At 43.8% G+C, this 12587-nt stretch overlaps 1 protein-coding gene across 1 annotated transcript; it reads left to right on the forward strand.

The window, feature by feature from the left end:
- The first annotated feature begins 955 nt into the window (after positions 1-955).
- Positions 956-8356, forward strand: LOC307170038 (major histocompatibility complex class I-related gene protein-like). Its single transcript, XM_079890974.1, has 6 exons — positions 956-1127; positions 2523-2561; positions 2874-3140; positions 4352-4630; positions 4792-5093; positions 7709-8356. Exons 1-6 carry the CDS (start codon positions 1121-1123, stop codon positions 7769-7771), a joined length of 957 nt encoding a protein of 318 aa, XP_079747100.1. The 5' UTR covers positions 956-1120; the 3' UTR covers positions 7772-8356.
- Positions 8357-12587: the final 4231 nt, after the last annotated feature.

The raw sequence follows: 12587 nt of genomic DNA on the forward strand, positions 1-12587 counted from the left end.
GAAAAATCCCTGTCTAGGCACTTCCCTGGTACGGGTTGTGTCGAGCCATTAATCTGGTTGTTTGATGAGAAAAATATTAAATGTAATAGTTGCAATAAATGCATTAAGAATCCGTACAACTACAGAAGCGGAGGACTTTTATTCTGCAATGCAGAACTGAGGAAAAATTGATGAAGGAACAGTTTGATCTTCGGCTGACAAATCAGAGGAAAGGGGCGTTTCATTCCCGCCTACATGTAGAAATCGAATATTCAAGCTGTTTATAATTTTTTCTACCTCAGAACGAAAAAAAAAAAAAAAAAATAGCTGAATACTTTTTATTTTTTTATTTTTTTTTAATGAAAAAGTAACTGTTTTCTCGTTTTTCTACTTTCAATACTGAATCAAAAAACGAATGAATGAATGATACACGGACCATTGTGCAGCTCTGTAATTGGCCAAAATGCTCCGTTTGACTTTTCTGAGATCCTCTACTCTTCCCTGTGGATGACCTGTGACCTACTTTCTGGACAATCTGAATTTTCAATTTTTTGAAAACTGAATTTGAAGTTCCGAATTTCTTCTTAATTTTGAAAACTTGAATCTGTATTTTTTTTAAACTGGATATTTGCACACACAAAAAAAAGAAGCTGTTTGAAAATAGTTGTCTATAAAATTCAGCCATACAAACATTTCAGTTCGTTTAATTTCAAATGTTCAATAATATTCGTTTAAAGAAATCGAATTCAGAACTATTTAAAATTCCACATATTATTCAAATTTGTTAGATTACATTTGTCAATAATTCAAATTTACACAATTCAAATTCAAATAATTTTGTCATATTATAAGCTCCATAGCCACCGAAGAGCGCTGTAAAGCTCTTTAGCCTTTGCTACATCTCTGAAGCGAAAGTAAAAACCACTTCCTGACCTGACGTCACTGCAGCTCTAGATAAATAGCGTCAACACGGAAGTGTTGGGAGGAACCTTTTACTCACAAGTTGTCGTAACTTCCTCAGTAACTGTTTTTCCCACCCTGTTGATTCAGATGTAATAAAGGCTAAAGAGTTTACTTTTTACACCGCTCTTCGACGACTGCACTTAAAGAAGTGTGTCAAATACAAGGATTTTCATCCAAAATGAGGTTCATCCAGTGTTCGAATTGAGGGGGGGCTGGGGGGGGGTCCGGGACCCCCCATAAGCATCAAGGGACCCCCCATAAGGCCCAAAAAAATGACCTCGGGGGGTCCCCTGGTTTTTCATTAAAACTAAAATAATAGAAACATAATTTATTAGGTAATAGCCTAGATATATATATATATAGGCTATATATTAATCAAAGTATTGCGCTACCGCTCCCACTAGAAATTCAAATTAGATTTGCGTCTGAAAAGACGCTCAAATTTATAAACTGATACATTTTATTGATCGTGCCATTTATACGCCAAAAATAGGTTTTTTTTTTTTTTGGTTTTGTTTTTGCGTGTAAATGATACGCACTGCAAACCCCTTGGGTAGGATTAGGGGTGTGGAGTACGTATGTATTACACGCCATAAAGTGCGTATGTGCACGCAAAAACTATTTTTGGCGAATAAATGGTACGAGAAATAAATTTCGTGCTATAGATAAGCATTTTCACGAGAGTCTGGCAGATCCTCATTTTCACCTCACGATGACGGTAAGATAATATTTCTTTCTTTTATGATTGTTTGGTAATTTACTGAATAGAATTTCGACATTAACGCTTGTCCGGGACACGTGCGTGTTTTTTAAGGGACAAGTGAAAGAGAATTGTACTTGCCCAACCGGACAAATGCCCTCATTAAAACAATTTTCAATATCAAAAAAATTAAATAAGAAATAACGTACTCGGTTACTAACGTAACCTCAGTTCCCTGAGAGTAGGGAAAGAGTATAGAGAGTAAAAATTAGGGAAATAAAGGCCCTTTATAAAGCTAAAAAAATTATTCTGATAAGAGTGTTTTCCAACAGTGATGTAATGAAACATTGACAATTTAAGTTTGAAGGGAGTAAAGTCTCTGTTTAGGCTGGAAATGTAATTTTGACAAAAGAAGAACTTTTATTTTAAGTAAATCTTCATTTTAAATCAGCCTACTTCAGTGTGATATTTTATCATTGTCATGCTTAACACTAAGAATTTGAATAATTGAAATGTGATGATCAGATGCAGATATCTAAATCAGAGAATATCATATAGGTTCGGGAGGTTGGCGGGTGGATTATTTATTTTTAACAGCAGATTCGGGGGACTCAAAGTGCACCAGATTAATGAATTTATCTTTAAAATGTACAAAATTTTCTTATTTTCTTTACCCCCCTAGAGATACCGAGCTCAACCCACAAAAATACTGTGGGAAACACCGTAGGCTATATGATGGTTTACGAAAAATACACATATCTTATTAAAATAAATGATTGGGATTTTAGCACATACGCCTGAGTTAATGCTCAGCTGCAAAAACATGTTTTTTTTGGGGGGGGGGGGGGACCCCCCAAGAGCTTTGACACAATTCGAACACTCATCATTTTCTTCATCTGCATTCCTTTGGTTTACTCAGGTGAGAATCATTTCATAAAGTCGTTTAAACGTTGAATTCTCCGTCAGCAAGGCGTTAAGCTGTGTTGAACTGACATAGATGTTTTTAATAGAAATTAGACTTTGCTAAGGTAAAGATCAGAACTGGATTCAGAAAATGTGTTTAATGAGAGAAAGAAGTAGAAACCTAAGGATTATTTTCAGTGGGATTAGTGTCTCAAATTCAATCAATATTCATTTGAATAGCGGTATTTTATTGATTTATATCACTGTATTTGGTGTTCAACCGTTTTGCATAGCTTTATGTCTTGTGTTTTGTTCAATGTTTGTTCAGAGACACACGAGTTTATCACCACATACACTGGAATAAATGGACAGACGGCTGCAGGAATCCCAGAGTTTATTGCTGTAACGACACTGGATGGACAACAGATCGATTATTATGACAGTAACATAAAGAAGCTGATTCCCAAACAGGACTGGATGAAGGATTATGCATCCAAAGACATGTGGAAAGAAGACACTGAGATCAGAGAAGGTGTGCAGCAGATCTACAAAAACAACATTCCTGTTCTAATGCTGCGATTCAACCAGTCAGATGGTGAGTTAAAATGCTTTATACTACATTAAAGGAGACATATCATGCTTTTAAATCGTTCCTTTTTACATATAAATCATACATTTGTAGTCTATATAAAGCGGAACTGCAATGCTTGGGTCTGAATTCCTCATTATTATAGCTCCACAGGCCCCTTTTCTACCCCTTTTCTGATGTGTGTCTGAGAGCAACTCGTTTTGGTGCGGTCTCTTTAAATACAATTGAGACACTTCATACCCCGCCCCCTCCCCAGTTTGCAGCGGTGACACTCGGTTCAACTCCACCCCGTTCGGCCATTTTTGTAGTTTGATAGCAGAGATACGATTATCTAGCGGCACAGAAACTTTTTATTCACACGTTATTAACAAAATGTCAACAACGGAAGACTTGTCCAGCCAGCCTTACATGTTCGAGCCAGAGTCGGAGCCGGAGCGAGATGAAAATGAAGACGACGAACCTGCAGAACAACGTCTTCATATGGATGTATTGCAATGGTGTGTTACTGTATTTACACATGAAACTTTGGTCTTCCGACCTTTTGCCACCGTGTCGATTTATTTTTATTAATATGTGCGAGGGAGAGAGAGCAAGACAGCGTCTAGTTTGGAGACGGTGAAGTCTTGTTTACACTTTCGCCTGGCTCCGAAGAGAGAGAGAGTGCGCGCGCGCGACCGGGTCTCTCTCTCTCTGCTCGTTCTTTCAGTTAAACATGCGCCCTGTCACAAGTGCGGCAGTTCATCTACACTAGACGGTGTAGTGAAGCGTGTGGGTTACTACATCCAACAACCGAACATTTTAACTTACCCTCTCGTAACTTCTGCATCTTTTAGCTTGGACTACAAAATTGCAGCGAGAAATAACAATGGCGGATTGCTCAAAGTGTTGGGCTGGAAGTCAATGTCCTTATTTGGCAGTTCCGCTGCAAATACTGTGACGTAATAGTTCACAAACGTCATATATAACAGAAAAATCGGAACAGGTTGAAAAATAAGACCAAAACAGAATATAAAGATATCAACGAAGCACCTGAAGAGAATAATTTAAACTTTAATGTACTTCTAAACACTCCAAATATACAACAAAATGCATTTAAGGGCTAAAAAAGTGGATTTAGCATGATATGTCCCCTTTAAAATGTCAAATATTACCTTGTACATGAAAAACCCACACATGTTGTATTTTTTTCTCTACCCCCACCCTGTTTTCTTCTCCAGGTGTTCATACGTACCAGAGGACGTATGGCTGTGAATGGGATAATGAGACTGGAAACTCACATGGGTTTGATCAGTACGCTTATGATGGAGAGGACTTCATCTCACTGGACCTGAGGGAGAACAGATACAACACACCTGTACCACAGGGAGTACTCACAGTGGAGAAGTGGAATAATGACAGAGAACAGCTTACATTGGTGAAACAATACTATGATCATGAGTGTGTTCACTGGCTGAAGGAGTTCTTGAAGTTAAGGAAAGAGCCTAAAGCGATAAGAGGTACCTTGTTGTTGAGAAATTTACTTTGTTCACCAAGTAGATCATTCAAGTAGAGTCTTCAATGTCTTTCTTTTCTCATAAGTTAATTATAAGTTAATCATATGGATAAATGTTACTGATCTGATCTGAGATATTAAATCTTAAATCTCAATCTTTTTCAGCTCCTGAAGTGTCTCTGTTACAGAGGAACCTCTCCTCTTCAGTAGTTGTAACCTGTCATGCCACAGGTTTCTACCCATACGGATTGATTATTACCTGGTTAAGAAATGGACAGGAGCTCTATGATGATGTTGATCTTGGAGAGACACTGCCAAATGAGGATGGGACCTTCCAGAAGACATCTACCCTTTATGTTACTCCAGACAAATGGGAGAAGAACCAGTTCACTTGTGTGGTGAAGCACCAGGGAAAACCTTTGTGGAAAGACAGCCTGGTTTCATTGGTCAAGTCAAGAGCTGCAACGGTAAGTTGTTAATACTGCGGTAGAGTATTTATGGTACTTGTTATAAAGTTTATCCTATCCTCATCATATTTGGCTAATTGGTCATTTGATCTTAGCAGAGGGACAGAAATCTACCCAATTTCTTCAAAAAGATCTTCATTTGTGTTTTAAAGATAAACAAAAGTCTTGGATTTTTGAAAAAGTCGAGTTTGGATCGACATGAGGGCGAGTAATTAATGACAGTTTTGGGCTGAACTAACCCTTGCACATAACACTGGGCGAATCTATCAAATAGATTTTTTTTTTTAAATCAAAATCACGCATTAACAAGGTGAAAGGGTTATTTCACCTGAAAATGATCATTCTGTCATCATTTACTCGCCCTGATGTGGTTCAAACCTGTGCGACTCTCATAAAGACGACATACAGCACAATGTCTGATCTTTCATACAATGAAGTGACTGGGAAAAGAGTTTGTCAACACAAAAACACAACATTATGACTTGTGTGCTGTATATAAACTCTTCTCAAGTCATATGATTGCTTTAAGGGCTGGGATGATACACCTATCTCCCAATTCGATACTATCACGATACTTGGGTGCCGATACGATATGTTTTGTGAATTTTTATTTTTTTTATTTTTTTATTTTTTAAGAATTGCGATTCTACAAGTATTGCGATTCGATATTGCAATTTTTTTTAACACTAGACCATCAGGAAAAGTTAAATCATACTCTTGTACAGACTGTACATGATGTATAAGATGAGTCGTATTTACAAAAACATCATCACATCTTTCTGACTTTTATTTCAGAAGCATCATACAGGACTACATTCTCCTGAGTAAATGATTCAATATCAAATAATTGTTTTAATAGTCACTTGTCGCCACCTAGTGGTGAAACAATGTAACCGATGAATGCGTTATTTTAAGCGTCAAGTTTCTATCAAAAGCTGATTTCGATCGCTATCGTAGACATCAGTGTTCATATTTGAACTTTTATCCCAGTACTTCTATGATAATTTTAACTATTGTATCACAGAAATAATGATACTATGAGGTTGAAAAGAGTGTTTGTGAAGCCGTTTCATGACGACTCTCTCCGGGTCAGCGGCAGCGCTAACACAGATCTGAATGTTGAGATATGATTTTATCAAAGTTTAATAGACAGACGAATTAAAAGATCGCGTGGGTGTTTGAATGGAGATCACAGTCTTTTAAAGATGAATCGTGCAGCTCTATTGTCTTATCTCTCTCTCAGTATACGAGTAGCCCGAGGGCTTTTCAGTGCTTTCAGTCTCACGACTCTTCCACTCGTCCACTTATATTACGTCACTCAACACTCATAGATAACGACACATTTCATCCTCTGTTGGAACGAAAGTGGATAACTTCTGTCAACCTCGTCTACAAGCAAGGACAAAAATAAAGCAATTTAATTTGAATTAATATCGATTCTGGAATAAATAAAAAAAGATTTTAGAATCGTAAAAAAAAAGAAAAAAATCGCGATAGCTAGGTGAATCGATTTTTTTGTTGTTTGTTTTTTGATTTTAATTTAAATTGATATTCATCGCAGTGCACTATGCACACAGGTTTATTCTCATGTATGTAAATAAGGCACCAGATTGGATTGAGTTTTGGGCTGTTCTTCAAACAAAGCCTTTACACGGCTTCAGAAGGTTCTTGCAGGTTTATTTCATTGTTAGTGCTGTTTTAGTTGTTTGTTAATGATAATGACAAAGTTTTTTTTTTCAGCCTTATATTGCTGCTTATATTGTATTTCTTTTACATGTTTTTTTAATTATTTATTTATTTATTTATTTACAGAACTTAACTTAATACTTATGGGTATACTGTGTGTGATGGGTGTATTCATAGTCCTTGTTATTGGAATCTTAAATATTTAAAGAGTAATATATGTTTTACAAGTCTTTTTTCTGCTCTTGAAATTCTCATTGAAGTGGTTTCATCAGTTTTAGGATGATGGGAATGTCCTCAGCTATCATACAAGCATTCAAAAGTTTGCATTTACACAGACATTTTAATGTGTTTGATAGAAATTCCACCAAGGTGGAAATAAACGGAGCCAACGCTTCACTAATATTGAAAATCACTATTATTTATTATAATGTTATTAAACTGCAAAGCCTTGTCATCATCAATAGCATCACTATCAAATTTACATGTTTTTAAATGCTAGTCTAAACTGACTCCAAAACATCTTCAAATGTCAAGAAATTAGACATAATGTTAATTCGGCCAAGCACTAGATGCATAATCCAGTTTTCAGTAGCTGAATTTACATGGAGCACAATTGTCCAGTCTTATTCAGACTAGTCTAAATCTAAGGAGTCTCATAACCATTTGATGCAACCAACAACAATTATGAAGAGCTGCATTTAAGTTTTAAAAGCTATATTTACAAAAACAGTCAAAGCCAATTGTTTATCTTTATGCAACATTTTAGAGAAAGAGATTGTTTGCAGAATTTGGTGTTCAATTCCAGTGTGTAATTGCAAAAAAAAAAAAAAAAAAAAAAAAAAAAAATTAAATTGGTTACATGCTGTTTCAGTGGTCATACAAATCATATAATTAAAAATATCCTAATTTAGTTAATCACTACTTTGCAGAAACTAAAGTGTAACGAGGTCAGATGTTGTGGGAAGAAGGAGGCGGGATCTGGCAAATGTTAACACCAGTGGCAGTTCTACACCCTGGGCAGGACCCCCTTCGAGCACTTCGAGACCTTCTTCAAGCACTTCGAGACCCCCTTCGAGCACTTCGAGACCCCCTTCGAGCACTTCGAGACCCCCTTATAGCACTTCAAGCACTTCGAGACCTTCTTCAAGCACTTCGAGACCTTCTTCAAGCACTTCGAGACCCCCTTCAAGCACTTCGAGCACTTCGAGACCCCCTTCGAGCACTTCGAGACCTTCTTCAAGCACTTCGAGACCCCCTTCAAGCACTTCGAGACCTTCTTCAAGCACTTTGAGCACTTCGAGCACTTCGAGACCTTCTTCAAGCACTTCGAGACCCCCTTCGAGCACTTCGAGCACTTCGAGACCTTCTTCAAGCACTTCGAGACCCCCTTCGAGCACTTCGAGCACTTCGAGACCTTCTTCAAGCACTTCGAGACCCCCTTCGACTTTATATTTAGGCTATTTATCTTTACTGTAGTAACGATAGAATAGAGCGCTGACTTTGTATGTTTGACTGAATTGTTTGCTTTATTTCTTATTGTACTTTTATAATGGCTATTATTGATAAAACTGAAATTTAACAAAAAGAGACAGGGTTGAGTTTTGTCTTCTTTTTTTTATTACAGTAAAGATGATCAGAGTACAAATCGTCTCGGTTACGTATGTAACCCTCGTTCCCTGAGTACAGGGAACGGAGACGTGTCGTCGGGGGAGTTCCCTGACGAATTGGGATCACGCTAGGGAGACCAACTGCCTACGAGTGAATTAAAACGAGCCAATGAAATTGGCATGCAGGATTTGCATTCCGCAGCCCGCCTACCAACGCGGGTATAAAGGCGGAAGCAACGCACACACAATTGCTTTTCGCTGAGGAGCCGAACAGTGTCCAGTCCTCTGCGAAGGTACAGCAACATGGCGATGGGACGACACGTCTCCGTTCCCTGTACTCAGGGAACGAGGGTTACATACGTAACCGAGACGTTCCCTTTCGTCCTGGGAACTCCAACGTGTCGTCGGGGGAGTTCCCTGACGAATTGGGATCCCAAGTAAAACGCCATGGTGCTGGCCCCTTCCAGCGCCCAGCTAAGCTACCCTGCAGCAGTTTCTTGAATTAGTTGCGGGAGCTAGCTAGGGAATCACACTGCTGTTCCGCAAGACCCGCACAGTGGATTTGGATAACACTGGGAAAGCGTGCCCTGACCCCCCGGGGGGGGGGGGGGGGGGGAACGCTGCGGAAGCCCAGCCTGCCTGAAGAAGGCCAGGAATACACATGTGTACTAACCCATTTGGGGTAGTGAAACACATGGCAGTCCCTGAGGTAGTACCAATCCGAGGGAAGTGGGAGCGTACTCAACAGGGACGACAGAATGATTCTGTCAAGGGGAAGACACGGCTGAACTGCACGTGGCATTATGGGTCACCGTAGAGACCACTGGAACACCCAGTCTACTAGCAACTCCTACTAGAGGTAGCAGACCTGGCGCCAGGCGGTCCGCCACGCCTGGCACCGGAGGGGTGATGGAGGAAATCAAGAGGCTCACCGGCGTAGGGCGCCAACGGAGCAAAAGTCGCACGTATCCGGCCGAGGCACGGAATGGCGTAGCAAGCCGACACAACCTATTCCCTCGCACCACTGGCCGTAGCGAGTACTCGGGAGGAAACAGGTTCCACACGTAGGCTATAGAATCTAGCGAACGTGTTCGGTGTCGCCCAGCCCGCAGCTCTACAGATGTCTGTCAGCGAGGCGCCTTGAGCCAAAGCCCAGGAAGCGGCAACACCTCTAGTAGAGTGAGCCCGCAACCTGGGAGGACAAGGCTCACCCAGAGACTCATATGCTCGGGTGATAGCATCCACTAACCAGTGAGCTAACCTCTGCTTGGAGACAGCCTTCCCCTTCTGCTGGCCTCCGTAACAGACAAAGAGCTGATCTGAGGTTCTGAAGCCTTGCGTTCTGTCAATATAAACCCGCAGGGCGCGGACGGGACAGAGAAAGCTAGGGCTGGGTCTGCCTCCTCCTGGGGCAGCACTTGCAGGTTCACTACCTGGTCCACGAAGGGAGTGGTAGGAACCTTGGGCACATATCCGAGCCGGGGTCTCAATACAACATGAGAAAGGCCTGGCCCGAACCCCAGGCACGATTCGTCGACCGAAAATGCTTGCAGATTCCCGACCCTCTTAAAAGAGGCCAATGCTAACAGGAGCGCTGTCTTAATGGACAGGATATTAAGCTCTACTGTCAGCAAAGGCTCAAAGGGAGGACTTTGAAGAGCTCTAAGAACCAGAGCCAGGTCCCAAGAGGGTACAGAGTGCAACACACGAGGTGGATTTAACCTCCTAGCACCCTTAAGGAATCTGATGATCAGGTCGTGCTCCCCCAAGGACTTACCTTCTACTGCATCGTGATGTGCTGCTATTGCAGCGACATACACTTTGAAGGTGGAGGGAGACAGCCTTCGCTCCAACCCATCTTGCAGAAAAGAAAGCACGGCTCTGATCGGGCAAGTTCGGGGGTCCTCCTGACGGGAGGAACACCAATCAACGAACAGGTTCCACTTCAACGCATAGAGGCGCCTCGTAGAGGGGGCTCTAGCGGAAGTGATGGTATCTACCACTGCCTGTGGCAGGCCATCTGGAACCTCCGCAACCCGTCCAGGGACCAGACATGGAGTTTCCAGAGGTCTGGACGCGGGTGCCATAGAGTGCCCCGTCTCTGAGAAAGAAGGTCTTTCCTCAGAGGAATCGGCCAAGGAGGGGCTGTTGCGAGGAGCATGAGTTCCGTGAACCAAGTCCTGGTGGGTAAATATGGCGCCACCAACAGGACCTGCTCCTCGTCCTGCCTGACCTTGCAAGAAGGCTCACTGGGGGAAACGCATACTTGCGCAGGTCCCGGGGCCAGCTGTGGCCAGGGCATCCGTGCCGAGGGTCCCCTCGGTCAGGGAGTAAAACCACTGGCAATGGGTCATGTCCGGAGAAGCAAACAGGTCTACCTGTGCGACTCCGAAGACACTCCAAATCAGCTGGACCAACTGGGGATGGAGTCGCCATTCTCCTGGGAGGGGAGGCAACCGTGAGAGCTTGTCTGCCACACGGTTGAGCTCCCCCTGAAAGATGAATGGCATGAAGCGACCTCAGAAGCTTCTGACTCCATAGGAGGAGGTGGGAGGCGAGTCGCAACATACGACGGGAGCGTAGACCACCTTGATGGTTGATGTACACAACGGTCGCAGTGCTGTCCGTTCGGACCAGTACTGCTTGTGTCTGCGAAAGCCCTTGAGGCGACACAAAGCTAGACGTACTGCTTGCAACTGTAGGCAGTTGATGTGCCAATGCAGCTGGGGCCCCGTCCACAGACCCAAGACTGCATGCCCGTTGTACGTGGCCCCCCCAACCCATGGCAGAGGCATCCGTGAACACCACAGCATGCCTGGAAACCTGGACTAGGGGCACTCCGGCCCGTAGAAACACAGGGTCCGATCATGGGAAGAAGGTTCGGCGGCAGTGCGGGGTAACTTTGACCCGGAGCATACCGTTCTGCCACGCCCACCTCGGGACTCGATCGTGAAGCCAGCGCTGAAGCGGTCTCATATGTAACAAGCCGAGCGGCGTTACTGCGGCTGCGGCTCCCATATGCCCCAGGAGCCTCTGAAATTGTTTCAGTGGAACCGCTGTCCTGCCTCGAAAGGACTTGAGGAAGGTGAGCACTGACTGGACGCGCTCCTCTGTGAGGCGCGCAGTCTGGGCGACCGAGTCCAGTTTCATACTGAGATAAGAGATCCTCTGCACGGGGCAGAGTTTGCTCTTGTCCCAGTTGACCTGAAGCCCCAACCGACTGAGGTGCCGGAGCACCATGTCCCTGTGATCGCACAACACATCTCGCGAGTGAGCTAGAATGAGCCAGTCGTCGAGATGGTTGAGAATGCGAACGCCTTGTTCTTACATGGGAACAATGGCCGCCTCCGCGACTTACGTGAAGACACGAGGCGACAGGGCCAGCCCGAAGGGTTGGACTTTGTACTGATACGCACGACCCTCGAACGCAAACCATAGAAACGGTCTGTGTCGAGGAAGAATCGAGACGTGAAAGTACGCGTCCTTCAGGTCGATCGCTGCAAACCAATCCTGGGGACGGATGCATTCGAAAATGCGCTTCTGCGTGAGCATTTTGAACGGGAGTTTGTGCAGGGCCCGAATCAAAACTTGCAGGTCCAGGATTGGCCGTAACCCACCGTCTTTCTTGGGTACAATGAAGTATGGGCTGTTAAACCCGGACCTCATCTCGGCAGGAGGGACCGGCTCGATCGCGCCCTTCGCCAGCAGGACATCGATCTCTTTCCGCAAGACAGGGGCACCCACTGACTGCACACGGGTGCAGTGGACGCCCCTGAACTTGGGAGGCCGGTGTGCAAACTGAATTGCATAGCCGAACCGAATGGTGCGGATGAGCCATCGGGACGGACCCGGAAGCGCTAGCCAGGCTTCCAGATACTGTCCCAACAAACCCACCCGACCCACCGGCGTACGCACGGAGGGGCAGCGAGGTGGAAGACAGGGACCCGGCTCTGGTGGCATTGTAGCGACTGAGAGCGGGGTCTGGGCGTTTTAACTTGACACCAACCTGCTTCCACCTGTGGGCAGACGGCAGAGAAGGCCCGTGGGCATTCTGCTGCGGGCTGCCCGGTGGCGAGGGGAGGGGGAGAGACGAGGAACGAGGCCCTGACTCCTCGTGACCTAGTCTCTGCACCTCTGGGCCCAGCTGCAGACAGGAGCGATGCAGCCGAGGCTGTCACTGCTATCCACGAGCTGGAGAGAG

Source organism: Squalius cephalus (genome assembly GCF_949319135.1).
Source record: "Squalius cephalus genome assembly, chromosome: 13".
In the NCBI taxonomy this organism is placed as follows: Eukaryota; Metazoa; Chordata; class Actinopteri; order Cypriniformes; family Leuciscidae; genus Squalius; species Squalius cephalus.

Excerpts from the sequence above, each read along its gene's own strand:
- LOC307170038 (XM_079890974.1), top strand. Across the intron at positions 2,562-2,873 it reads CATTCCTTTGGTTTACTCAG|AGACACACGAGTTTATCACC; the intron begins GTGAGAATCATT and ends ATGTTTGTTCAG. Across the intron at positions 5,094-7,708 it reads TCAAGTCAAGAGCTGCAACG|AAACTAAAGTGTAACGAGGT; the intron begins GTAAGTTGTTAA and ends ACTACTTTGCAG.